Genomic DNA, 26496 nt, shown 5'->3' on the forward strand with positions numbered 1-26496 from the left:
CGTATAGGAAAGGGACAGAATGTGAACTCACAAATACTAGATTCTAATGTGCATAGATCCGCAGATATTTCGAGTTTTGACAGAAAAAAATGGTGTTGGACGATGGGTTATGATTGTTATGAACATAGCTTTAGCATCATATCACTATAATATCCGAAAAATAAGTATTTCCAGAAAGTTTCTATGTCATGTTCACTTACTGCTTGTCCTACATATATACATACAATGCTTAGTTAAACGCTGCTGTGGGCGTCACAACAAGAAGGAAGTACAAGAGTCTCATTCTCTGAGTCGCTCATTGCAATTATCCTATAAACTTAACATTCAGTAAAGCAAAACGAATGAATGTCTTTGAGTAGCGTATACGAAATGGATATAAGTGCAACCTTCAAGAGGGGAAGTATACAGGTGCAAAAAGCAGCAGCAAAAGTTGTTAATAGTAAGTCAACGAACATAGCATGAAACGTTTCAATTAGGACATATAATTCAAAATTCTGTCGACTTCACACTAAAATCACGACAACAATCGAAGAAATTTATGAATAATTGGATAATTTAAACTGTCTTTTCTATTTTCGATGTACCTACATTACAGATGGTGTTTCGCACCGTTGTGAAACTAATGTTGTTTCTGAATTACCACAAGCAAACAATAGTTTTATTATTCGGGTTCACGAAGGTTTTTCGGTCGAATGTAGAGCATGAGCCAATAATAGCGAAATAATACCTTCGGTATCTCTGTTGAAAAATTTTCATTTTCATGCAAAATTTTCAGGTCAATTCGGATCAACACAAATACTGATAATTTTCATCGTTTGTGGATTTGTTTTGTGCGGAATTGTCGAACAAAGCGCTTCTGTAGCCTTGAGAGCAAACAGAACTGCCAGTTACTCTGCTGAAGAATTCGCCGAATATGTTGAAAATACCAGCTATATCACCAGATACTGTCAGACACCCACCAATAGGAGCGAGACCCACATCGTACGGTCTATACCACATATTGAGGTAAGATGCATGCCTAGCACTAAAAGAGTCCAACATTCAACCCTGTCCAAGAAAGTTTATGTCACTTGGTCGACTTTTTCGAGGGTTTTTTCGATTCTATTTCACAAAACAACCCCATCTGATGATCTCCCTCCGATTTCTACAAAATTCAGTTCTCAAATTCCTTTCAGATTCCGATGTCGAGAACTGATGAAACAGAGGCTGTTCTACGAGAAGCCTTTATGTGGGGAACCTTAATTTCTCCTTTAGCGGCTAGCAGGATTGCAGCCCGAGTTGGGGCGGAAAGACTGTTTGGGGTCGGAGTTTTAGGGGCAGGGGTAATAGCCGTCATGGTTCCAGCATCTTGGCTCACACCCTGTCATGTCATCATACGCATCATACAAGGAATTTTCATGGTATGTTGCCTATCTGCAAGAGATATCAAAGAGAAATACCTTCCAAGTTTGCTCGAATTTCGCTGTGTTTGCCAGATTATTTTAATGAGAATATGGGTTGGATCTCTTCGGTGGATCCTCAGCGAAAATGGGAAGTATGGGAATGAAGTTTTTAGCGTCTGTAATGTTTCATGTTGTAAAACTTTCATCTAGTTGGTGGTGCATGAAATTCAGCATGCAGGTAACCTACGACATCGAGCGTAGGATAGAAATTCTCGTTATACAGGATGTCCGGATTGACCGGATTCAACTTTCATCCTAGATATCAAAATATAGAAAAAACTGCTTGAGAATATCTTCCCAAAATACAAGAAGGCCCTCATTTTGCTAATGTTTTGTTCAAAATTTGGCAGAGGTTAATGAACTTCTGTATACAAGCATTTTTATCATCCAGTCTGGAAGGAGTAATAACAAAAATTCAATATTTCTACCACTGGAGAAGATAATTGAGGAAAATTCAGAAAATTGATTCTTACCCCTCGAACAAACTAGTTACCTACACACTTCAAAAAGTGTCGCATACTTAGACAAATTTTAGGAAAACTTAATTGTCATAAGTTGCTGTAAATCTTTAATAAGGGTTAAAAAACATTCACTCACAATTTGACCCCTAGAATCACAAATCCCTGTAATAAAGAATAATAATATGTAGTATGTAGTCCAAAATACTTTGTTCGGGTAATTCACGACTACATGAGAGATACGAATATAATTTCAGGGTGCTATATGGCCAGCTGCACATATGATTGCTGTCACATGGATAAAACCCAAAAATGTGAGTGCCTTCGTCTGCCTCTACTCAGGTAAATAATATTTCACCTCTTATCCCATAAAAATAGTTTTTGAGTATACTCAATTGAAGAATAATGAATGAAGAATGAAAAAAAATATATTCAGGTATTTTATTCACTGCAATATGCCTTTGAAGGATATGGTTGGATTTAACTTTGTTGAATGGAATAATTATTTATTTTTTGTTCACTTCAATGTCCTAATACTCAAATATCGGAAAATTAGTGGTTCACTGGTGGATGCGCTAATCTCGTACAGGGCACGTCGAATATAATGAAAGTTGGAATATTCTAATCCCTGATATTAACGGGCTTTTTCTACCTATTCATTCAAATCCTCACTGGATTCAGAATTAGTTCTAGTTAGCTTAGTTTTCGAGTGATGATGGTTTTGAATTGCTACACCGCTAAAAACATACAGCAGGGACACAAGAATAATAAAAATCCATATTTGTATTAGGTACCTATACTTCATTCAATTCTATTTTAGCAGTCGGTTGGCCATGGAAATTTGACACATTTCACTCTGTATAGTACGAAAATGTGGGGTTATGAAGCTTGTCAAAACATTTTTGGGTTTTAAATCAACGCTATGTTGCCCGTTCTACGTAAAAGTTTCTGTTATTACGTATTTTATCACAATGTCGAATCTCTTCGGAAAATATGTGACAAACATAATTGAAGTTTATACAAAATGTTTGAAGGCATACCAAATCCAGTTATTTGCATGGAAAATACAAAAGATCAGTATAATTACATATTATGCACTATAGCTTGAGGAGAGTTAATGTTCGTTATCTTCCTTGGCTTACATCATTTGTAGATTTCAAAAATATTAACCCGAAGATGAAATGCATATGATGCAGAGGTTGGGAATGGGTATCTCCCGAAGGAATTAACAGATAATTACAAGAATGTTAAATTCTTCAACAAAAATCATCTTGCATCAATATAAGTAAAAGGACTTGAAGAAAGTTTCAAGTCAAGATGCAACTTCACCGTTGAACAAAAATTTCACATGAATAAACAATTAGCAGGACAACTGGCGCGTTTTTGTGGCTGTTCATCATAATGCATTGAGATAATAATAATAATTAGGTATTTATTAGTACCTTGAGACATTTACATTGTATGGGACAAGTCAAATGAAAAATAGAAAAATCTATTTTAGGGAACTTATTCTCCGATGACATTTATCGAAAATCCTGTAGTAAACTTTTCGCATTAATTCACTCAAACATAAAATTCTCAAATGCCACCACTTTTTTGGGTCTCCCAATAGAAGGAAATCCTTTGTCATCCTCTTCATTCACAATCTTTCTGATTGTGGAAATATTCAGCTGAAATATAAAGTCTTTTAGATTCAGATGAAACATTATATAAATTCTCTTAAATTGAATATGTTTGCTATCGTCTGACGTATTGTGGATTTTGGAATATCAGGGTATGAGTATTTGAATGAGCGGACCTGAATTCTAAATAGCACTTCCTGAAATCCTGTCTCTTTTTTCAAGCACTTTCGGCATTTTCGAATTTTCGTAATAAAAATTGATATTAGTTGTGGCAACGGAGTTATGACATTAACGACATTTCATGAGTGCCAACCTAACTTCGTACTAGTTACAAAAACTTGAGAAAATTATTTCATGGCCAACCGACTGCTAAAATAAATTTGAATGAAGTATATACACAGTGACCAGAGGTAACGAATAAACGTCATATTTTCAATGTTCCTTATTTTGTAGAAAATGCTCAATCAGGTTAATTTTCATACTTGAATTCGTCATGAATACAAGATTTCATCGAGAACTACCCTACGATGAGATGTTTTTGGTAGCACTTCAAAAACATTAATCCAAGTGTTGATGAAAAAAATATCAATGGTCAAAGCATTCCCAGCAGCAAAAGGTTTATTATCCATTTCTGGCACAAACCGTCAAGATTGCCTTTTAAAAATAACTTATTCTTGATGAAGCTGAGCAAGCCAATGCATCTTCCTCATTTTAGCAGGTTGGGCACCAAATTACCTTCGAAACCCTAAAAACTTCTTGTAATTTTGATGAACCACTTTTCAATTGTCTTCTTGTTTCAGCCGTCAATTTGGGTTATGCCATTGTAGGTATCCTTGGGACTATCCTTGTCCATTCATTTGGAAGAGATTGGCTCAGCTACGTCATATCGGGAATGGCATTCTTCTGGTATTTCCTTTGGTGGAGATTTGTCGAGGAATCTTTGCAATACAATCACCCAAAAAGAGACGTAAATAATCTTTCATACAAGGAATATTGAACGAGTATTCTGCATGACCTTCATTTCTGTTTATTCATAGGAACATCGGCATCTACCTTGGCGCAGATTGTTGATGTCGAAGCCAGCATGGGCTTGTGGCATCGCCGTTATAGGGAGTCAGTGGGCGGATGCAACTTTGATGTTAGGAGTGACCAAATATTTGAAATTAGTGTACGGATTTTCAACTGGATATGTAAGTATTGAGTTTAAGAAAACTTCTAGTGAACTAAAACTGTTCTTGCAGGATGATGTGCTTCAATATTTGCCACATATTGGTCACTTCTTCTCTGCGATTACCTTCGGAATTGTTATCGACCATATAAGAACGTCTGCTATAGTATCAACAACGACATCGAGAAAGCTTGTGGTTTATTTCTGTGAGTTCTCGAGATCCTTCCTACAAATGCACCAATGAATAATTTTTTATTATTACTTATATGCCCAAATCAATTTGTTTTTTTTTCATTTGGTTTGTTTTGAATCGATCGATTCCAGAGAATGAAATTCGTGCAATTCCTGAATAATTGAATCCGCAAAAGATAACGACATTCGGTATGAAGTTTCGTGAAGCTCTTTCAATTTGTGGAATGAATTATGTCTTCTCGAAATGCGAAGTCATAAATTAACAAAGTTTCCGATTGAAGTATGTGGACCAACGCGCATTATATCATTTCCATTTTCAGCTCATTTCCCTCCTGCTGCTTTTCTCTTTGTTTTGGGATATACCGGTTGTGACCCAGCAGCGCCAGCAGCCCTATATACAGCAGCTCTTGCGATGACAGGTGCAACACCTGCTGGAGCCTACTCCAGTGCGGCTGACATTGCGCCGAATTTTGCTGGTATGCATTTATGTGGAATTTTTTAATAGTAAGATATAAAATAGAAACATTCAAAAAATAAAGAATATGTTACATAATTTTTAATCGAATATTTTAATTTCAATTTCAATTTTACAGAATTTTCATTCGTTTATTTCTAGGTACCGTATTTGGTCTTTGCCAAACTGTTGGAGCAGCTGGATTATTAGCAGCTAATTACACTGTTTCGGAGGGTTTACATGGCTCAGTGAGTTTTCAGTATTAATGAATTACCAATTTGTGCGCTAAAGATCACAAAGGTTTTATATCCAAAGTTGTATATTAGCAGTGAATATTGAGTTCATCTAATTCCCAATAATAATAGTTATTTCTGCAGCCAGTTGAGGAAAGCATTATTTTTCGTAAAGAGCTCATTTCTGCGCAAAGAACTCAGCGAGCTGCGCAAAAAATACCTCATTAGAAAGGCCTTTCTATTCTATCTTTCTATTTTTCGTTTTTCTTCATTCAATTAATTCGTTTTCGAAATATTCACATTTGAATTTTATACAAAGTTAGTTTTCCCTCGAAGGATATGCCGTGTGAATCTATCGGGTTTTCACTACTTTATTCTGCAATTTCAGTGATGCATCACCTGTAGGTTTCCCACACTGGTTATTTCTGAAAAATAGAGAAATATTTTCAATTCTTTCTGCCAATGAATCGTCTATTTTTAACGTAAGTGTTAATAAACGAAACAAACAGTTATATTTTCATGTGTGGTGTATGGCAGTCAAAGATTATCGTCGAAAACATAGAATAAATTAGTGAAAATTTGATTGACTCACACAGCATGTTAAACGAAATGACCAATTCTGCACAAACTTTAAAATCGAATATTTCAAAAAGGAATGCGTTGAGTGCGAACTAGGAATAGAAAGGCCTTTCAAACCAGGTATGACTCACCCCATCTTCCCTATTCATAATATTGAGATTGGGGTTATAACATTAAGGGTTGAAGCGATAAAGTTTTGAATTTTATCTTAGAAGTTGTCCACCTGAAATCCAAAACCGAAATGTCTGACCGTTTTTATATAATTAGTTTCTGTCGACCTAAAGAGCTGCTGTTTCATTTTCAGTGGCCTCCTTATCACAGATTTAGCTCAAAATTTTTACTGAGTCACTACCAAAAAAAGTATTCATTTATTCTCGGTAACTGTCAGTAAAAACTTTTGATTTTAGTTTGCAGGTTGGTGGAGGTTGGTTTTTGGAGTTTCATCTGCCGTTTTATTGACAACTGCAGCTTTCTTCATGGCTTTTGGAAGTGGTTCTGTTCAAGATTGGAATGCACCAGGTGACATTCAATCTGAAATGGAAGCTGTCGAGGAACCTTCAAGATTAGATTCAGTGTTAGAATGAGCTTTTGAGGCATCCATTTTCAACTCTAAATTCTATTGTCATTGTACGTTGAGAATGATGGATTCATGATGTTATGATCGTTGAATAATGATAATTGACAATAATCCAATGGAACATTGAAAATGGGCAATAAAATTTGGAATTCCAATTCAGTTACTAGATAAAAAAATATCTCGATATTTTCTTAAGGAAGAAAAATGCATAGGCGAAAAACTGATTGAATTGTTCATCTCTTTTCCTCACTATCACCCAGCAATGTATAATATGTATGAAAAATAAAATAATAAAACGTTTATCACATCATTCAACATTCGAAAATATTTTTGAAATTCTTCATCCAGCTTGTAACTTATGATTTCTGTTCAAGAATGGAAACTTCAAACGTAATTACACCATGTACAATGTCGCAATGCAGCAAACGGTAGAACATTTAAAAAACAATTAATGCATTGCTGCTAAGTCGTTGGGTCTTCCTCTTTGTCGCACAATTCTCCCAGCTGAAAATTAACAAATTACGAAATCACTTAAGAAATAAACTCATGCATATTCATAATTGTTTTATTATTAAAATAGACGATTCTTCTCGTTAGGAAACGACAAGAACAGAATTCTCACAAATTCAGTTCACATCTTTGGTAGACAGCAATTCTCTATTATGCAACTTGAAAGAACAATACGCAGTGAAAATGTGGCGTTTCTCATTCGTATTGAATAACACTGTGTGGATTGTTAGATGAAAAATTTTCACTTTCATCTCATCTGATGACAATACACGAAAAATCTAAAAATTTGGAGGACAAACACAATTTGAATCCCTAGAAAGTTCAAGGCATAATCCCAATAAGATATTGAGAGAAATAAATAAAAAATATAAAACATATATACATACAAAAATATATAAAAATAACATTTATCTGTTCTCCATTCAGTTCATTTCAATCAGTGTATTCTAGATCTTCCGTTTCCTTGAATCTCTTCACTCTAGAGGGCCTTCTCGATGGTTCCTGTTCCTCTCCCAAAATTTCTACATTTCTCGATGGATCTTTCTTGAAATAATTGGAAGTGGTTGTTTCTGACTCTTCGTTATCATTCGGCAATGCCGGATTGATAGCAAGTTGAAGCATTTTCAATAGAAGCATTTCTCTCACATCTGCTGGGAGGTATTCCTCACCACTTCCCTCATCTCCTGAATTTTTCAAGAGTCTTGCAACCCTTTTCGTTGGTACATAGGACTGAGCAAACTGCTCATCTTCATATTGATTCTGCGGGTGTTGATAGGCAAATTGTCTTGTGCTAATCGACTGGTATTGTCTTCTTCTTTGTGCATCTGGATTTGGAATAAACTGAATAGTGTTGGAAGGATTATTTTGAGCAAAACGATGGTAAAATTGATTGGGCTCGAAATTTCTCTTTTGTTGGTAGTCCACATTTCGTCTGGGATCAGTGAGTTCGTGGATACGCTCTAGCCTCTTCTGTCTTAGCTCCAGCTGTTGGAGAATGATCTGGAAATCTCTTATGCTAACAGGGGGTTGGATATTCTCGATGGTATTTGAGGAAACTTCCTGCTCATACTTTTGGGGAACGGAAACTGGAACAGCTACATATTTCTGTTGGAAGGATTGTTGTGGGTACTCTCTAACATACCCATTCTCGTCAATTTGAACTGGCATTGGTCTTAGTGGAGGTGGTATTCTTCTGGCATATTCTGATCGAGGAGCTTCTTGGTTATATGAAGGATTCGAAGTAGGTTCACCAGCATACTGCTCTAATTGAGGTACGTATCCTTGGATATTATCGTTGATGTCTCGAGGAGAAGCAAAGGGAACCAGCCTTCTCTGCAACTGACTCAGTGGAACTAAGACAGTATTTCTTTGATAAGGATGTCTTATCGCCACTAATGTTTCGGGTTGTGGCCTATTTGCTGGTATTTGGACTACTGGAATGCTAGAGGGGGTTGTTTCGGAAACTGAAGACGGTTCATCAGATTCTTCTTCCTCTTTGGATGGTGTAGTTTCTTCCTTATGTTGAGCAGATGATTGCAGATTTTTCGGGTATCTAACAGTAGCTCTTCGGATAGGTACTGCAGTGGTCGAAAGCCTGATTGGACGATAAGTTGTCGTGAAAAGTGGTCTTGGAGTTCCAGTTGTCATTGAGGCGCTATAAACATCAGGAGAATCGCTGCCTAGAGACTGTTGAAGGGTATGAACATGTTGGTGAGGATCAAAATCATTTTCTCTCGGTAATTGCCTTCGGAGAATATTACTCTTCAACTCAGGCTCTTCGGTAACTGGTTTGATTTCTGTTGCGGGATGGTTAGCCGACAGCCTTCGAAACAGTGGAAGCTCTGTTGGACGATCCAACTCTTCTGGTCGAGGCAATTGACCTTCGTGCTTGCCTTGTTGGGAGTCTTCAGCGGATTTCAACAAGAATCGACTACGTGGTGTCGTCGCATAGACCAGATGAGTCTTTGTTGTACTTTTAACGGCAGAATCTTCGTCGATATTGCTGGCAGTAGTGCTACTTGAGCCATGTTTTTTCTTAACTAGGTTCTGTATGCTCGAAGCTGTTGTAGAATGATACGGACGATTTGTCGTAGAAGACACGAAGGTTCTGTTCAGTTTTGGGATCCTCTGAACAACACTGTCACCTTCAACGTGATGTACGATGTCTGTGGAGTTAGTTGAACTGTAAGATACCCTTTTGATCTTGCCAGAGTCGTCTATGTAACCATAAGTACCTTTTATGTTCCCCAATACGTCTCTACTTTCGATTTTGAACGAACCATCATCTGCTTCGTATCCAACTGTGTAAGAACCGTCGTTGTTTACCTTTTTGATTTGCTTTATGATTTCTAGGGTTCCATCTTTGGATTCCGATTGGACCAGATCTTCTTTTGCCTCGGTTTCTGTACTTGTTGCTTTTCCGATACAAAGAAATATCAGGGTCCAAACGTTAATCTGAAATCAGAAGTGATTAATTTTGGTCACCTTCCATGAACATTTGCTTTTATAGTAAAATAAGGTTTGTGAAGGCTTGTTTTTGAAAACAGATTGAGTTATTTTCGGCGAAATTCTAGATATAGTTTTGGAGTGATAAGTTCATTATTTTCACAATGACAAGTAATAATGATCCAAAAGGATATTCAAACTCATCAATCACTTGTTGTAAATTAATGATACCAAGGCTTGCGTGATATTCCATGGAGGTTGTATCACTAGATCAAAAACAGACTTGGAAAATATCATGAAAAAAGTTTGCTTTCGAAAAGTAGTGAAATGAATTCCAATTACTTTTATGTCTTCGTGGCACTGAATAACATGTTTTGTATTAACCTGCAGACATAGGAAGTCCATCAAAGGAAATTGACTGAGTGAATAACATCCTATTATTTTGTGTCGAAACTTTCACTACTCTATATTAAAATCGATTAATGATCAGCAAATAAAACTCCATATGAAAATAAGCTAGCAGGTAAGTAATGATTCGTATCTAATGTTCCTAGGTCGTATAATTAAATAAGGCCTCTATAACTATGTAAAGACATATTACAAAATCTTATAGTTTAATTCCGGATGCCAAATGTAGGTTTTTTTTGGGTACTCATCATTAATTGACAATTTCTCGAATTTAGCGTACACAATGGAAAGAATAATCTTGAACGTCTTACATAAACTTGGCCTGTTAGGGAAATGAAACATTAGAACTTTATGCTAGCAGTAATAACATATGTTCGTCCCAATCTAATTGTTCACGGTCACGCTTTCATGATCCTTCAGAAGAAAAAAACGCTTCAATCGTAGGATATATGTATTATCGCCTCATCCTTGCCCTTCGGCAAGGATCTTAGAAATTCGTTTCCTTCGTTATTCGACTATGGAATGAAGATACAATTACGAAAATCGTTATGTAATATTGTGAGTGGGTGAAGTATATTCAATAGCTGAATGTGCCTAATGCACAATATGCATAGCTGGCTGAGGTGTAATCATATAATAAGTAATATCGCAAAATCAGGTGGCAGCAGTCAGCTGACTGCTGACATTTCTATAAGTGCCCTAGGTGAAAAAAACGCACTTGCATACTTGTTCGATTTCATTACCAAAGCATTCACCCAGATATTGTACTCTTCTGTCTCTTCTTGGCTTCCGAAAAAATAGTTTTCTCGCAATATACTAGATCATTTATAGGGGCTGTTACAACCCTCAGAAAGGAGTACCTTAATGTAAAATTCTGCATATGATTAGGATTTACTAAAAAATATGTGCATATGCTAATCCAATTCCTTAGATTCACTAAGTATAATTTTTGAAGGGTGAAATACTTTTTGAAAAATTGTTGGTATAATTTTTCATCCATGAATCAACCGTTTTCGAGTTATTCATTGAAAACCAATTATCAGAAGACCCTTTAGGAGAGTTGTAATGACCTCAATAAGAATTTTTGAGCACAAGTTCTTCTACAAACACTACATTTTCTTGCTACCTATTCTATCACGCAAATTTTGGTGCACCAATATTACACTCTTGAAAGACGATTTACTGTATCAATGTTGAACGATATTTCAGGAGAATCTCTTTTCAAGAAAAGCTGCAAAGGATAGTATTTTGATATGCACCATCTGAAAAAATTGGCAAAAAAATAAATACAGAAAAAGTTTACTCCTCTTGAAAACTATCTCCAGGTAATCCGAAGGTTCAAAAGCAAAAGCAAATGACGCGTCTTGGTATCCTCAAATAATACCCAATATTGGAATGTAGGTATTGTATCTATTATATCAGATATTTCCGAAGTTATGTAGGAGAAACCGATTAAAGTTTTCCCCTTAAAAGAGTTTTGTCACGCTCAATGAGGTTCATTGGACAAATACCACTTAGTATTTGATATTCTATCATCCCTCAAAATATTGCTAGACTTTTCATATTCACCTTGTATACAAATATGAAGATCCGATCAAGTTGAAAGCTAGTATTCGGCCATAAAACAACTTTGACCTTCATCTAGAGAAGAGTTTTTCTGAGAAAAAATTAATAATAATATTTCATTCGATAACGAATCAAAACATATTCAGATATATACAAAATGAGGTGTATGGCCTCAATCGAAATCAAGTCTTGAAAAGTCCTAAAGGTATAAGGACATTCACATGAAAAATTAAATGATTATCGCAGCTTTCTGATCTTTTCTTCAATTGTCTAGTGGTACGATCGCATACCGCATATATCTATACTGAGTTTCAATTCAAATGAATTGGAATTTTTTTGATATTGAAGAAGAATCGAAGATTGCCCATTAAAGAACTTAATCACTGCATGCAGGCCTAACCTGTGCCAAGGAAGTTTCAATTTATCAGCTCTTTGCTTCCAAAAGTTGTTTACCATGGATTCGAATTACTCTATCCAAACATTCGAGACCAAGTTCTAATCAAAATTCGAAAAAAAATCATTTGGAAATCATGATATTGTTTTAAAAAACAAGCTCGAAAATACATCAATCAAATGCCCTAGTTTTCCACACAGAAATTTTTATGGATAGAAGGACTCATTCATATCCAATCAATTGAGTTGTGCGATCAATATGATATGGATAAAAAAGGGGGTTCTGCTTGAATGTGAAGTGATTTCCATTCATTGCGGTAGCATCCAGAATTATCAGATCATTGTAAACGTAGTGAACATTTTGTTTTATCAAGTTTTAAAAATGAGGGAACTGTTTTCATGTGTGCCTGAAAGAAGAGGTCATTTAGGGCCGAAATAAAAATTTTAAATTATGTTATAGTTATAGTTTTCAATCAAAGTATCAGCATAAATCCATGATAAAATTTCAAATATTCAAAAGATCTCTAAATGAAATTATTCGTCACTCGCATTGCATCCCCAAATTGAGATGCTCCAAATACTGATGTATAATTGATGTAGCCGTTACTTGATGAAAATCCATAACTAGGTAAATCAAAAACTGAATTACTTGATTTCCACAACCAAGCGTTGTGTGATTCATTTTCTACAGCGTTGCTGTTCTTCTAAATGAAACTGCACTAAGTGAGTGTGAAAAAGGTTGATGATGATATCATTTTGATAATATTCAGCTTCTACAGGCTTCAAAATCACTTCAAACATTAGAACATTTCTCTCGATGTCCCCCAGTTGCCCAAAATGCCCTTTAAACCAAACACTCATTCTACAAGTATTTAGATTCCTCACAAGAATGAACGTAATGCCACTAGCAAAAAGTTTTTGAAAAGAAAACAGAAATCAACCCCTTCCGCTCAAGCTGTCTTTCATTTCATTTATTTTTAAGGTGCATTGACTAGGTTATATTCGGCCTACCTTAGCAATAAACATTATGCCAATACATGAAAGCACTTCAAGCACTGACTACCTAATAATTTTCGATTAAGACTTTATAACCTGCTGAATAAGAAGACGAACATGAGAAGGAGGAGAAAGCTCCCACCATTGCGAAGAAGTCAACGGGGTTCCAACAATAGATCGCATTGCAAGTGAGATGATTATATCCATTTTTCACTCACTCAAACTCATAAGTTTCTTCAATTAGGGATTTGAATATTTAAGATTTGAAGGGCGCAAAAACTATTTTGTTTTTCGAGTATGTATTTTAACAATTTATGGTTATTATGGTTCTGAGGTTATTATTATAGGATATTCGGATTTATTCCCAGAAATATACAGCTTTTATTCGATCTTCAGAGGATAACAAAAATCAGTAAGAAGACGTGATGTATTTTCAATTTCAAGCACTATCCCTCATCCACAGTGGTAATTTTCAGTTTGAACTGATGACATTGGGGGTTTTCTTGAAATAAGAGAGATGGAAACTTCATTTCCAATTAAAAAATTTGAAATCCTAGGGAAATTGCATAACATTGAAAGGTTGATTACAGCTCGACTGCAATCGATTTTATTATATCTGAAAATCAACCTTCACAGTTGAGCATTGAGAATTAGCTGTTACTTTAACCCTATTAAATATGTATACCAAAATCTACTGAAATATTTCACCAATATATTTTCGGATATATTTTTCTGTAATCATTTGATTACTTAACTGAAAGAATGAAAAACTGAATGGATGGAGTCAATAACAATATTTGATAGTTTGAGAAACGAGATATTTGATACAAATCAAACTTATTCCTTTTTGATTGCGTTCAGGGATGGTATAATGCGCCAACTGAATTATTTCCCCTCTAGTTTAGTCTGGCTTCATTAGGACCGCGATCAAATCCATCGTATTAATTTCACGGAAATTGCACTAATGGCTAATGAAACTCTTATTTCAATCCACTCCTCCGCAATTCATTTGGGTGCATTCAGAGATATCATTTACATTGTGCAGGACGGGCATTGGTTAGTGTGCCATTCAATTCGCGACAAATATTGATTTCATAGCCCCGATGATTAATATTTTGAATCGAATAGGGAAAATGAATATTTGAATGAAAATCGCATAGAATATGCCTAATGTTTGTATATGAATCATTCTGATCATTACCTACTAGGAGCAAGGGGTAAAATACTCTAATTACAGGGAATTTCGTTATTGCATTGAATAAATAACATTCGATTACGTTTTCAGTAATCGTTTTCAATCAACCGATTACGTTTGATCAACTTCCCATTGGAAATTCAGAACAATTCATATTGTTAATGCTCAGATCTTGAATTTTCTAAATTTCTTCTGCAAAATAGTTGTCTAGCCAAACCTACTAATTCTTTCAGTATCCGACGTCTGTTTTTCCAATTTTAGAATGTTTTTATGTTGTAGAATAACATTAAATTGATGATCAACTCATTTAAATTGAAAACTGCAAAGTAATACTTATCAGTTTACAACATTTTCAATTCCAGCCGCATCAATAACGAGAATAGTTGCTGTCTTCTTCAAGGAAAAATTCACGAAAAATCATAAAGATGCCACAGATAAATTTAATACGGAAAATTTGATTAAATTTATCGAAATCAGGATTCTCAGGAGAACAATTTTCAAAATGTGTGCCTGGAATTTATACTGTGTGCGTATTTTATGCTTGTTTATTGTTTTACAGCAATAGACCAGCTAGGTGATGAAATGTGAGGGAATTTTCTTAATTTGTCATTTATATTTCGGGGATATTTTTGCAATTTGAGCAAGCCTTGGACGTTACTATTAAATACTATTAAATATTAGTTATGAGAAATGTCATCCTTAATTTCTCTCTTCAAATATAAGTCAACATTGTTCCAAGTTCAATCTTCTCAGCTCATTACTCATAAAATCTGTGGAAGTGTAATTAGTATTACGAGTTGATAGGCATTCTAGGTTGAGGATGGAAAAATCAAGTGATTGTAATGATTTTCGTTAGTAGTTCAATTGATTCATGATTAAACTTAATACATATACCTAATAATCATTGTAAATATTCTGAGCTAAAGGATCCGAAACTAAGTGATTAATTGAATTTTCATTTTTATATGTGGAATAACCGAGTTATATAAAATAAATCTAACTTCAAACAATGAACTCTCAGAACAAGTGAAAATACATAAAAAATCTCAAACGTTTTTCAAGAGGAAGACTTAGAAATTTACAACGGAATGAAGTGTGTTATTCAATGAACTGCTATGTCAAGAAAATTATCCTAATTATTTGAACACCAGTCCTCGAAAGTAAGGATTTTTGTAGCAATCATTGTTGGAGAATTTCCCTCCTTAAAAATTTCAAATTCAATTCTATATCCTACCCACGTTGTGATTGAAAATCATCGAGTTATTGAATTGTTTGGGTCGATGATGATTCGCGGTGTGATTTTGATGCAGTTTATATTTCTAAGGCATGGTTTGATGTAGTGAAAACTGATGGCGGGGTTGGTCATCAGAAGAAACTTAGTTTTCAATATCACAAAGCCACTTTTCGCTTTCCGTTTAATTCAATTATCATACATATACACACCTCATTAATAGATATAATCTTATAATAGAATATGCCGCCGGAAACATGCAATTTTTATGGAACGGCCACCAAATTGTAACACCCGTGAGAAATGGGACAATTTTCATTGTTTCAAACGAGTTCGTATTTCGTAAAGTGCAATATTTCAGTTATACACATCTACAGTTGACCTAAGTCTATTGTTATTACAATACAGAAGTGAATTTTTTACACCTCAAAGAAAGAAACCAAATTAAATAAACAATTTATCAGCTCCCATAACGTTATAAAATACTCAAATCTGAAATGGTACAAAAGTAATTGAAGGTCGGTAATTGTGATATTATTCTAGGAACATGTAGGTTCATGCATAAGAGGAAAGATTAAAAAGTAGAAATAATGCATGACGTTTAAAAACAACTGAAGCTGCACTAAAAAGTATAATTTTCACATCAATATGTTCCAGTCTAACAAAAATCAGGTGACTTCATTTTCGTATATTCATAAAGAAGTACAATGTATTGCCCAGCATGTAATCAGCCATTTAAATATTGAGAGAATTCGATTCACTGGATTTCATAGGTATATAAGCTCCTCCGAATATATTCAAATATTATGAATTTTTACATCAAGTATGATCTTGGAACAAACAGTAGTAAAACAAGTAATCTAATATAATAAATCTTTATTCAACAACAATCACAGAAATATCGACATAATATTAACAAAAAATATATATTTTTAACGAATTATCTTCCTTTTTTAATCTCTAGGAAAATCTTCCTTCAAATCAGCAATTATATAAGCTGTTGCCGCCCATAAGGCTGCATTTTTATCCAAACTAGAAGGATCTTCAACATCCATGGTATCTCCTTGAGAATGATGGAACCAGAAATATTTTTCATTCTGCTGTAAGAGTGCTGCTCCTGGAATACCTTCGTCCAACCACAAATTGATATCGGATCCGACTGAATCAGATTTGGTCGATGAAGTGGCATTTAGAGGTGCGAAAAGCCTGAAATTCACATTTTTCACTAATTTAAAGCAAAACTGACGTTCCTTGCTTCAACAAGGCACCACTATCGAACGTTGGAAATTCAACATCTCTCAGGAGTGCTAGTTGGCAAAAATTGAACGTTACTTACTTAACAACTTCCTTGAGAATGCAGGATCCTTTATCACCACTGACATAGTTCAAGCCAATAGGATTGAAAGTTCCTTCATCTGATTCCATGATGAAGTTCCAGTTATTAGTTTCATTCTTGTGATCTTTGTAATATTGCTTTGCACCAACGTATCCAAATTCTTCAGCAGTCCATAGAATTGTTCTGAAAATAAGGGCAATTATTTCAAACTTTTCATCTCGTTGACAAAATTGTTACAAATTAGTGACATAGGAAATAGAACACCCAGTGTCAATGGATTGATAATAACAATTTTTTGTTTGAATGCGTTTTAGGATTAGGTAAGTGTATATGGAGTATAATAACAAAAGAAATTTTTGATTTCTCACCTTATGGTTCGTCTTGGTCTCAAATTTAAAGCTTTCAAAATCACCAGAGCATTCCAAGAAATGAAGGCACCACCTCCATCGTCCATGGCACCCTGTCCAACGTCCCAGCTGTCCAAATGACCAGAAATTATAACAACCTTTTCAGGATGTTCTGACCCACGGATTTCAGCAATTGTATTTCTGGATGTCTTGATATCTCCGAAGTGGGCCTCCATTTTCAAATTGACAACGACCCTCTGTCCTCTCCCTTGTATTCTCTGGATAAGATGGGCATCCTCAACTGCCAAAGCGGCAACAGGAATCTTGGTGACATTCGCTTCGTAACTCTGCATCCCAGTGTGCGGTGAAAGTATAGAGAAAGGAGTGATTGAACGAATGAGAGCAGCAACTGCTCCATGTTTAGATGCTTCTGATGCTGCCTTCGAACGATAAACAACTGTTTTGCCATAAGAGATGTACTCTGGTGCGAAAAGAACTATTCTACCTTTTGCCTGAAAAATTCGAACAACTCTGTAGCGAATTAGCCTCGGAATTAGCTCTGTAGTAGGTATGTTTGAAATCGGGTCACAGTTGAAATGACCTATTCATATTAAAAAACAAAAATAACACGAAATGTACATAATAATAATAAGAATTAATTCAGATGCATACCACCCGCTGACATGAATATTAACAAGTGTTACGATTTGGATTGAACTAGCCAATTTGCCATCGTACGGACAACTAAATGGGGAACGTTCCACCGAAGAAGAGCAGATGCTGATCATGGTTTCGATCTCCTTTGACCTCGTCAGAGCAACACAGCTTCTTCTCCGATGGAAAACGCTTGGAATTGACGGAACCTAATTAAATACTGGTAGTAGCTTCTGCGTATTATCGAATAGTACTCGAGTGCCATCCAGTGTGAAACGAGATCGGGTTCAATCCCCTCCAGATCGAAACCCAGACGAAAACATGATAATCCTTGTCCATTGAAAAACCCTCACTTCATACCATCATGTATGTGATGTCACAAATTCGATGTCCATTGAGGGAATCTCGGAGTAAAATCGGAACTAGAAGAGCTAGGGCAAAAACGATGACATGTTTTCATCATTCAATAATAGTTTGCATTCAAAACACGAAAGTTTGCCTAATAAATCGAAATCTAAAAGAAGAATAATTTTTTTTGGCTCGTCGCTGGATTCTACGTAATAAAGAGCCTGTAGGAGTTTCAAATCTGTAACTTCAAAACCAAAAAAATTATGAAAACTTTTCGAAATAGTTATAATCAAATTTTTTGCAAATAACTCAAAAACGAAGGGATCGTAAGAGGCTACGGGTTTCACCATTCTTTGTTTCTCTGTTTCGGTTTTGCTCTAACTAATTTCCGAGATCCTCTCACTGGACATTGAATTTGGGATACCCTAAACATATGAGCAACAAGTTTTTTTTTCATAAAATGTTTATGTCTTATTGAACATCCTGTTGAACTCAAATAATAATATCCATTACATTTACCATACACGTAGGAACACCCAATATATAGAATATAGAGCAACATAAATTTAAAGGGTCGGAATCGAATAATTTAACAAAATTGCTTGAAATCTTGTCACAAGTTATGCATGGAATATTGTTTGAAAGACAATGGATTGATAGTGGATTAACTACGATTACTCGAAATTTCCTTCTTATTGATACTACTTATTTCATTTAGAATATCATTATTTGAACATAGATATCATAATTATGCTTCGAATCCGGGTTGAGTATGAAACAATAGACAATAATTAATGGCAAAGATGTTATCATCTTCGAGTGAAAATGATGTTGTCTTGAGATAGCGAAGTTTATTTCCTACGAGGAGAAATGCAGTCTGAAATTTGGAAACAATGTCTTTTGCTCATAACAGTCGTTTCATAGTTTTTACTAGGTTTTTATTCCGCAGTAAACGGATTGAAGAATATTAAAGGTTTTCAAAAATTATAACATCTCAAAGAGCAGCATTTTCGAATTGCGCATTACACTTCAACTAAAATTATAATGCATATACATTAATTATCCATTTATTTTGAAAATGCATGTTAGTGAAGACCGAAAGAATAGAAAATCTCGATGTTCTGTCTATCTTTACTCTTCATTTCTTGCACATTCTTGTACAATATGGTAAACTCAATAATTCAATCTTCCTTGCACGGTTCAGAGAAATTGTCAAAAATGTCAAATGCCCTTCAATATTTACATATCATTATTTATGATAATATAATGTTTTATAAATATTCTGCTACTAATAAGAGCGGAATAATAAATAAGTTTTATCTAAACGAGATTCTCCTGTTTACCTCAGAGCTTCTAGACTCCAACTCATCAAAGCTTTGGACAGTAAGCACTTCCGCAGTTATGCCATCTGGGCTAGTTCCGATGCTATTTCCCAAACCCAAAATTGGTAAATTCTGTCTCCTGGGAAACAAGAGCGTTGCTGATTCCTTGCCTCTGCAAAAATTATAAAGCCAATAATAATTTCCCTATATTTTCGAAAGATCTGATTCTCGACAGAAATATTTTCAATTTATCAAAACGCTACGTTTCACCAACTGCTGGTTTGGTGGATGTAATACATTCACAACATTCCTAGATCATGAATTATGCATAATTTTTTTTTCGAGATATTCATTTTATTCCAGCGATTGCTCAAAAATTTCCCTCACAATCTCCAAGTATTTTCTGCGAAAATCAATTTCTTTTTCTAATTTGATTTCGAGCTCGATGAGGATTTGAATGTTATGTAGAGAATTGGGATCAATATCTCTCAACCTTAATGCGTTAAAATAAATCTGAAAATATCACTGCTTGACTGTAATCTAGATCCGCATCACCGGTGAAACACCCTGCATATTGAATTTCTCCCTCTACTCATAATCGTCACTTTGTTTATAAATATATATATATATATCATTCATTCATTATAAAATATATATAGGTAAATACGACGCCACTGCTTCATTAAAATTGGGTTTTCAATACCCCCGCAGCAAATAGGAGATTGTATCACGAATTTTTTGCATAATTTACCTTATCCAAGTTTGTACAGGTGCATCTTCACCGTGTACGTTCTCTAGGTCCTTTCCCTTAGACCTCTCCAACATATAGTCGATTGCATTCTCCAAATTTTGTGTACCAGCTAACCTATTTCCAAATTCGTCAACAAAGGACGCTAGTTCATTGTATGTGCTATTCTTGAATTGACCATTCACTATTTCCCTGATGAGTCGATTCACTACCGGCTGATAAGAAGCAATCTCGTACTTTGTAAACTCCGACAGGATACTATCACAGCCCGCAACTTCATTATCAATTATACTTGAATTGATTAATTTCATCAACAATAACAAAGGGATAGGTCTTATCAAAATGCTCATAATGGTATGCTGACCATATCCTTCTATGAGTTAACTGAGACTGAGTTTAGAATGAAGCGTTAGTCAATTTGATTCATTGAATTATGTTTGCATTATCATTAATATAGATAAAGGAACTATTATATTATGTGTATTCTAATCATCTGATAACATAGTGTAAAAGAACAATTATTACTTTTTTGGCTTCATCAACAATTCATATCAGCAAATTTGATATTTTTAATACGTTCACGACGTCGTGACCCACCGGTGGTCACGCTGGTTGCATTTTATATGGACAAATATATCTCTGCATTTTCTAGGATTTCGCAGCTACGGCTGCAGGTAAAGTTTATGAATGTTTGTGTAGTCTGGTTTTGGAAATGGAAAACTTGGATGAAAAAAGGTTTAACTTCCAAAACTACAGACAAAAGTATAATCAATTATCAATTATCTGAAACAAAAATAGTCATTTCATCACTCTAACACAATCACTAACACATCACCCCTGTGTGGTCCAGGCCCGGATCTAGAGGGGGCAAGCGATGATGTGGAGCCAGTTCGTAGAAATAAACGTGTTTCGTTTCTCTGCGTGTTTTCAAGAAGGAACAGCAGGTCGACGATTGACGAAATGTGCGTGGATGGGTCAAGAATGCTAGATCCCGTTGGTTTATCCTCGAAGAAAATTAAGGTTGTTTTCGACAGATTAGTGTCAGAAATCAGAAAAAGATTAGAAAGCGCAGAGAGTGTGCATACGAATTTCGCATTCCTCAAAGGCCATGCTCTTTTAATCATGCAAAAAGAGGATCTGCAGAAAAATGGGACCGTTTTAGCCCAAAAATATACAAGAGACTTGAATGCAGTTGATTTCTGTCAGGAACTAGCGGTTTTCAAAGAGCTGGTTCCTAAAATTAGTGAAAGATTGACTTCATTAGACCTGCTACAAATTCTTCACAGGCAAGATCTGCAAGAAACTTTCCCTAATGTCAGTAGCTTTAAGAATATACTGCACATTACCTACCACGTCTTCAAGCTGTGAACGCAGTTTCAGCGAATTCAAAATAATAAAAAATTATTTGCGTTCCTCAATGAGACAGGAACCTCTCTCTGGTCTCTCGATCCTAGCTATAGAAAACAAAACTGCTTCCGAAACAGATTGCGAGGAGCTGATAGATGCGTTCGCGGTATGGAGGGTAGAGAGAAGGAGAACAAACTTCGAGGCTTTTTGGGCCAAAAAGTGTCCGCAAAAAACCGTAAATAGGCCAGGTGGCGCTGGCAAGCAATAGAAATGAACCACTGAACAACATTGAAGTTTATTCGATTTTAAATGTGAAGAACGAAAGAAATTCAATGATTTCAAGCGATATCCATGACAACGACGGTCGTTTTGTAAATATTTTGAATTAACCCTCGTGGAAGTATTGAGATATAGTATTTAGTAGGGAGTTGAATTTTAGTATTGAAACAAGAGCATTCAAATTATATTACCTTCGAAATGTCTAAGTTATGTATGGTGAAGAGTTGTCCAGTTGGTCCAGTTTTGAAACGTTTCTTCCTCAGGGCAAATTATCATTTTTCAAAGCAAATGTGAGTAGAATGAAATTTCTATTATTGTTATTATTTGTAATTAATTACCTATAATTATTTTTCTGTCTCAACAGACCCCTGGGAGGATAGAAAGTTGGTCAAAAGCTTTTTAGAGATTACTTTGAAACCTCATGATTTAGTTTGCCAGTTGCATTTCAAGAGCGAACATGTACAACAAAATTGTTATTAAGGATGTTGTCCATTTACATGAATTACATAGGAAAACACTCAAACCAGAAGCGTTGCCAACAATTCAGCATCAGTTCCACAGTTATGCTGGTGAACATCTTGCGAAAGAGCAAATGTTGCAAGACAAACAAAAGCTTGTACATCAACAACCAGAAATAATACAACATCAAGAAGAAATTGTGAATCAGCACTCACAGCAACAATCAGAAGCTCCCATAGAACATAATTACTGTGTACAACAATCAGAAAAACCATTGCAATATTTGTTGGACAAATATCAGCAATTCTTGCCCCAGCATTGGGCTTACATACCAAAGCCTGATGGAATAGAATACATTAGGTTGGATCCAGAGACTCGTCTCATTAAAAACCACATAATGGTTAGAGATGATTTAACAGTTTTGGTGAGACTACTTAATTCATTGTCATTCATTAACCATATTCATATGATTTTGTTAACAGGTTATCTTTCCCAATAAGGAAAGACTACATGTAGATGACCAAATTGTCTCGTCACTGCCTGAGGATGTTTATGCATTTCTGAAAAGTGTGGAGAAGTGGCCATTGTGTGTTGGCACCCAAATTGAGAATCAAAGGTAATTGATTAAATGCAGCCAATGGCATGATTTTCATATATTGCAACATTTTCAGTTTTTCGAAAGGATGTCAAGGAGTTATTGTTGGACATGGAATGTATAAAAGAATGCAACAAAATCTTCGATGTCAATCATGTCGAGTCCTCCGAAAGAAACTCAATGATAGAAAGGGTGGCAATAGTGTCCAGGAAAAATGGATTATATTTAAGCGTAAGAAGGGTAGTACGCTGAAACAATGTAATCGTTTACAGAAAAAAGTGAGTATTAGATCATATTTACTTCTTTACTACAGGGTCTCTATCAATTATTGTAACATTGCAGTGTGGGTGTTCCCAGCTTGGAGAAGATGAAACCACAGTATTCTGCAGCTAGAAGATATTGGCTAGCTCTCTGAGTGATGGCAGATATTAGTTAAATTTATAGAGATCCCATAGAATGTGTTATTCATAATTCATTGTTCATCATAGCATAACATGAAATCATTAAATTGTTTTTTTTTTAATTGAATAATGTCTTATACTAGTAGTAGTAGTAGTAGTAGTAGTAACAGTTCTTTATACTTATATTATTTCATGTACAATGTAGGTTTTCCCAGCTTGATATTATTCATGTAAAGTCTGAAATAGAAATTTTGAATTTGAATTATCGTGTCTTCTTTTGATAACTGTGGTATCTGAAAAGATGTAGGGCAGGTAGCATTTTTAGTTGGCTTTCACATTTTGAAGGGCAACACAAATATATTAACGAATAATTCCAGAAAATAGGATGATGGCAGGAATGAAATTCTCGGAAAAATGGAAAAATACGGAGGGTTGTTTTATTCCAGTTTGGATTTATTTCTGCTAACAAAGCAATTAGAAAAGTGTATTCTAAAAACTGTGGCTGAAATGACCCTCAATATTGATCTCATAGAGGAAATCAAGAAGCAAAGAGTGCAGCTAGATGGATATGAGTCGCACAAAGTAGAGCTGACAAAAAAAAATTATAGATTTCTATATAGTTATGCGTGCCAGGTTTTTGGCCAGGTCAGATAATAAAAACCATGAAGCCAGTAGGGCAAAAATGAAGATGCATAAAAAAAATGCAAAATTGCTGACTTGAATGTGTATGCATGTTGGTTTTGAGAATAAATAAATGTTTCTTTTCAATTTTGTTCTAAATTCCTCTCCTTACTAATTAAACCTTTTTTATTACAAACCTCCATATAATTGCTTGCGAATCTTGATTCGCACTTATTTTATTGATAGAAAAACAGTGAAAAGAGCCATTTGCTAAAGCAGATTCAACTAAATAAATATGCATTTAATTAACAAGTTATGTTCTTCAAATTTTAATGAGATGGATATGATTCTCGGATAAGATATAACGATTTTTTTTCGCACGATACATAACTGAGTTGAAGACGGAAACTACACAACTTAGAATAATCATCTGTATTAACAATCCACTTTCATTCTTTACTTAATATATATATATATATATATATATATGGACGATGTCGCATTTCATAATCCTTAAATATACATAAACGTACATTATTTGCTGCAAGAATGATATTCTGAATTCTCATCATAAACTTCTTATGGATTGAAAATATCCGCCATCAATATTGATCAAGCTTCGTGGAAACGGGTTATATATTATTCGTTTCTTATTAATTAACATTGATCTCCAATATCGTCATTGTCTTTGTTGACAATCACTGCAGTTGAATCATGAACCATGAACGAATCAATGAAATTTGTATAATGTCATGATTCTTCTATTTAAAAAAGGCGCGAACACTGTGCATCTCTGTCAATACATCTTCTATCCTTATCTCCTTTATTGCTTCACAGCGCCACCTGGCCTATTTACGGTTTCTTGCGGACACATTTCGTTACACTAGTTTGTTCTCCTTCTCTCTACCCTCCATAGTTCGCGGAAAGAAATGCGCGCCGCTAGAAGCTGTGAAGAAAAAATTTTAATTTCTTTCCTTTTGATATTTTTCTTATTATTAGAATTTATTTTTAATATTTTTTTTTGTTATTTTTTATGAATTTATATATTACACAAAGAGAAAATTTTATATATGTATTTATACATTCAATATATGCTTTCAATTCTCATATCAAACCTAAGAGGAGAGGGGGGGGCGCCATCATGAATTTTTGTCTCGGTCAGAAAAAATCGTAGATCCAGGCCTGGTGTGACCCACCGGTGGAACACGACGGAAAATAGTCAAAAACTTGAAAAACCAACAAGTTCATCATAAAATAGGTTATATTAATGTTTAAAATGAGAATACGTAATTTAACAAGAAAAGTGAAATAAGGTCCACAAGGGTCGCTCTGTGAATCCCTCGATGTCGCGAACGTGTATTTTTAAAATTCATTCGTGGGATTCATCTGAATGAAAATTGGGCTTTTCATGTCTAATGCATAAACATTGCACAGCTTTACTACAACTTGTCACTAGAATACATGACACATGTGGTGAATAAAATCAACTATGTATTCTACTACTACAATCTCGAGCAAGCGCTGGATACTTGATGAAAATCCATTATCAAACAAAAACTTCATTACTCTCCTCATCCTTGTGAAATCACAAGGATGAGGTTTTAAACCACTACAAGTATTTCGTTTTATGTACAAAGAAAAAGATATAAATATAGATATAAAAATGGAGTTAACTTTACTTTTACTTATCTAGAGGGGGTAATGATATTTTCCAGAATTTGAAGGAATTATAAAGCACGTAGCAAAAACAGAAAACTTTCATCAACTTTCTTCACATTTCAAAGATCTATCCTGAACCACGTGTAGTGATTTTCAATATCTAATACGAAGATAATAATATGAAACATTTAATCTTACCTTACCCAGCTCTGCAATAATACTGGTTCTGCGTGTACGTTTTCTAAATTTTCCGTTTTTAGTTTTTCTATTAAATAATCGATTGCATTCTCCAAGTTCTCGCTTCCAGCAATTCTGTTACCAAATGCATCGATAAAAAGTGACAATTCATGGAAAGTGCTTCCTCTAGAAGAACCAGTGGTCGTTTTCTCACATATATCGTTGAAAATATTCCTGTAAGAAGCTATTTCATCCCTTAGAGAATCACTTAAAAGATTACGACAAACTTCATCTTCCTCGGCTTGAACATTGGAAATCAGAATAGCTACTAAGCATCCTAGAAGAGATATGATGATAATAACAATAGCTATGAATTTCAATAGGTGCTTCATTGCAACCAATAGATCAGAGACAACAATGAACAGAGTGAAGTTCAAGTCATCCTGAAGTCGGCGATTTGCAGCATCTTCCTCTATTAAATTCCAAAATAAACGACGGCAGTATAGTAATCAAATTGTTCGAGGAGACGAGATCAAATCTATTCCTATTTGACAGGAGATTAAAAGATTATGTTTTATGATTTTTATTTGGAATTCACAAGATTCTCGGGCATTTGTTGAAACTGTGAACCGTTTATCTATGAAGCATTGAAGCAATACAATTATACAGGGGGCCCAAATAAAACAGGCCAGCTGAAAATGTTTGTGAAATAAAAATATTTTGTTAACACGTAC

At 34.9% G+C, this 26496-nt stretch overlaps 4 protein-coding genes across 5 annotated transcripts; 2 read left to right on the forward strand and 2 right to left on the reverse strand.

Moving 5' to 3' along the window:
- The first annotated feature begins 280 nt into the window (after positions 1–280).
- On the forward strand, positions 281–7282 carry LOC123315783 (sialin-like). The gene is made up of 10 exons (XM_044901636.1): positions 281–439; positions 776–1005; positions 1176–1400; positions 2158–2242; positions 4323–4489; positions 4560–4712; positions 4764–4896; positions 5203–5358; positions 5499–5584; positions 6556–7282. Exons 1-10 carry the CDS (start codon positions 346–348, stop codon positions 6730–6732), a joined length of 1506 nt encoding a protein of 501 aa, XP_044757571.1. The 5' UTR covers positions 281–345; the 3' UTR covers positions 6733–7282.
- Positions 7283–13088, reverse strand: LOC123315782. Its single transcript, XM_044901635.1, has 2 exons — positions 13059–13088; positions 7283–9689 (listed from the first exon to the last, which is right to left on the reverse strand). The coding sequence occupies exons 1-2, from the start codon at positions 13071–13073 to the stop codon at positions 7668–7670; spliced, it is 2037 nt and encodes a 678-aa protein (XP_044757570.1). The 5' UTR covers positions 13074–13088; the 3' UTR covers positions 7283–7667.
- Positions 13089–16383: 3295 nt separating this feature from the next.
- LOC123315479 (carboxypeptidase Q-like) lies at positions 16384–26209 on the reverse strand. Of its 2 annotated transcripts, none has more exons than XM_044901180.1 (5): positions 25784–26209; positions 19498–19648; positions 17174–17664; positions 16806–16988; positions 16384–16675 (listed from the first exon to the last, which is right to left on the reverse strand). In XM_044901180.1, exons 1-5 carry the CDS (start codon positions 26152–26154, stop codon positions 16423–16425), a joined length of 1449 nt encoding a protein of 482 aa, XP_044757115.1. In that variant the 5' UTR covers positions 26155–26209; the 3' UTR covers positions 16384–16422. The 2 variants fall into 2 exon arrangements, with proteins under 2 accessions (XP_044757115.1, XP_044757116.1); XM_044901181.1 differs by lacking the exon at positions 25784–26209 and adding an exon at positions 20228–20682.
- LOC123315480 lies at positions 22027–23567 on the forward strand. Its single transcript, XM_044901182.1, has 5 exons — positions 22027–22140; positions 22215–22733; positions 22792–22925; positions 22981–23182; positions 23247–23567. Exons 2-5 carry the CDS (start codon positions 22308–22310, stop codon positions 23295–23297), a joined length of 813 nt encoding a protein of 270 aa, XP_044757117.1. The 5' UTR covers positions 22027–22140; positions 22215–22307; the 3' UTR covers positions 23298–23567.
- Positions 26210–26496: the final 287 nt, after the last annotated feature.

This window comes from Coccinella septempunctata, chromosome 6 (genome assembly GCF_907165205.1).
Source record: "Coccinella septempunctata chromosome 6, icCocSept1.1, whole genome shotgun sequence".
NCBI classification, from domain to species: Eukaryota; Metazoa; Arthropoda; class Insecta; order Coleoptera; family Coccinellidae; genus Coccinella; species Coccinella septempunctata.

Coding starts and splice junctions, on each gene's coding strand:
- LOC123315783 (XM_044901636.1), top strand. CDS start 346: ATGTCTTTGAGTAGCGTATACGAAATGGATATAAGTGCAACCTTCAAG. Junction 440..775: donor AGCAGCAAAAGTTGTTAATA/GTAAGTCAACGA, acceptor CAAAATTTTCAG/GTCAATTCGGATCAACACAA. Junction 1,401..2,157: donor TCATACAAGGAATTTTCATG/GTATGTTGCCTA, acceptor ATATAATTTCAG/GGTGCTATATGGCCAGCTGC.
- LOC123315480 (XM_044901182.1), top strand. CDS start 22,308: ATGTACAACAAAATTGTTATTAAGGATGTTGTCCATTTACATGAATTA. Junction 22,734..22,791: donor GAGATGATTTAACAGTTTTG/GTGAGACTACTT, acceptor TTTTGTTAACAG/GTTATCTTTCCCAATAAGGA. Junction 23,183..23,246: donor GTAATCGTTTACAGAAAAAA/GTGAGTATTAGA, acceptor GTAACATTGCAG/TGTGGGTGTTCCCAGCTTGG.
- LOC123315479 (XM_044901180.1), bottom strand. CDS start 26,154: ATGAAGCACCTATTGAAATTCATAGCTATTGTTATTATCATCATATCT. Junction 16,989..17,173: donor AGACCAAGACGAACCATAAG/GTGAGAAATCAA, acceptor CCTTATTTTCAG/AACAATTCTATGGACTGCTG. Junction 16,676..16,805: donor ATTCTCAAGGAAGTTGTTAA/GTAAGTAACGTT, acceptor TGTGAATTTCAG/GCTTTTCGCACCTCTAAATG.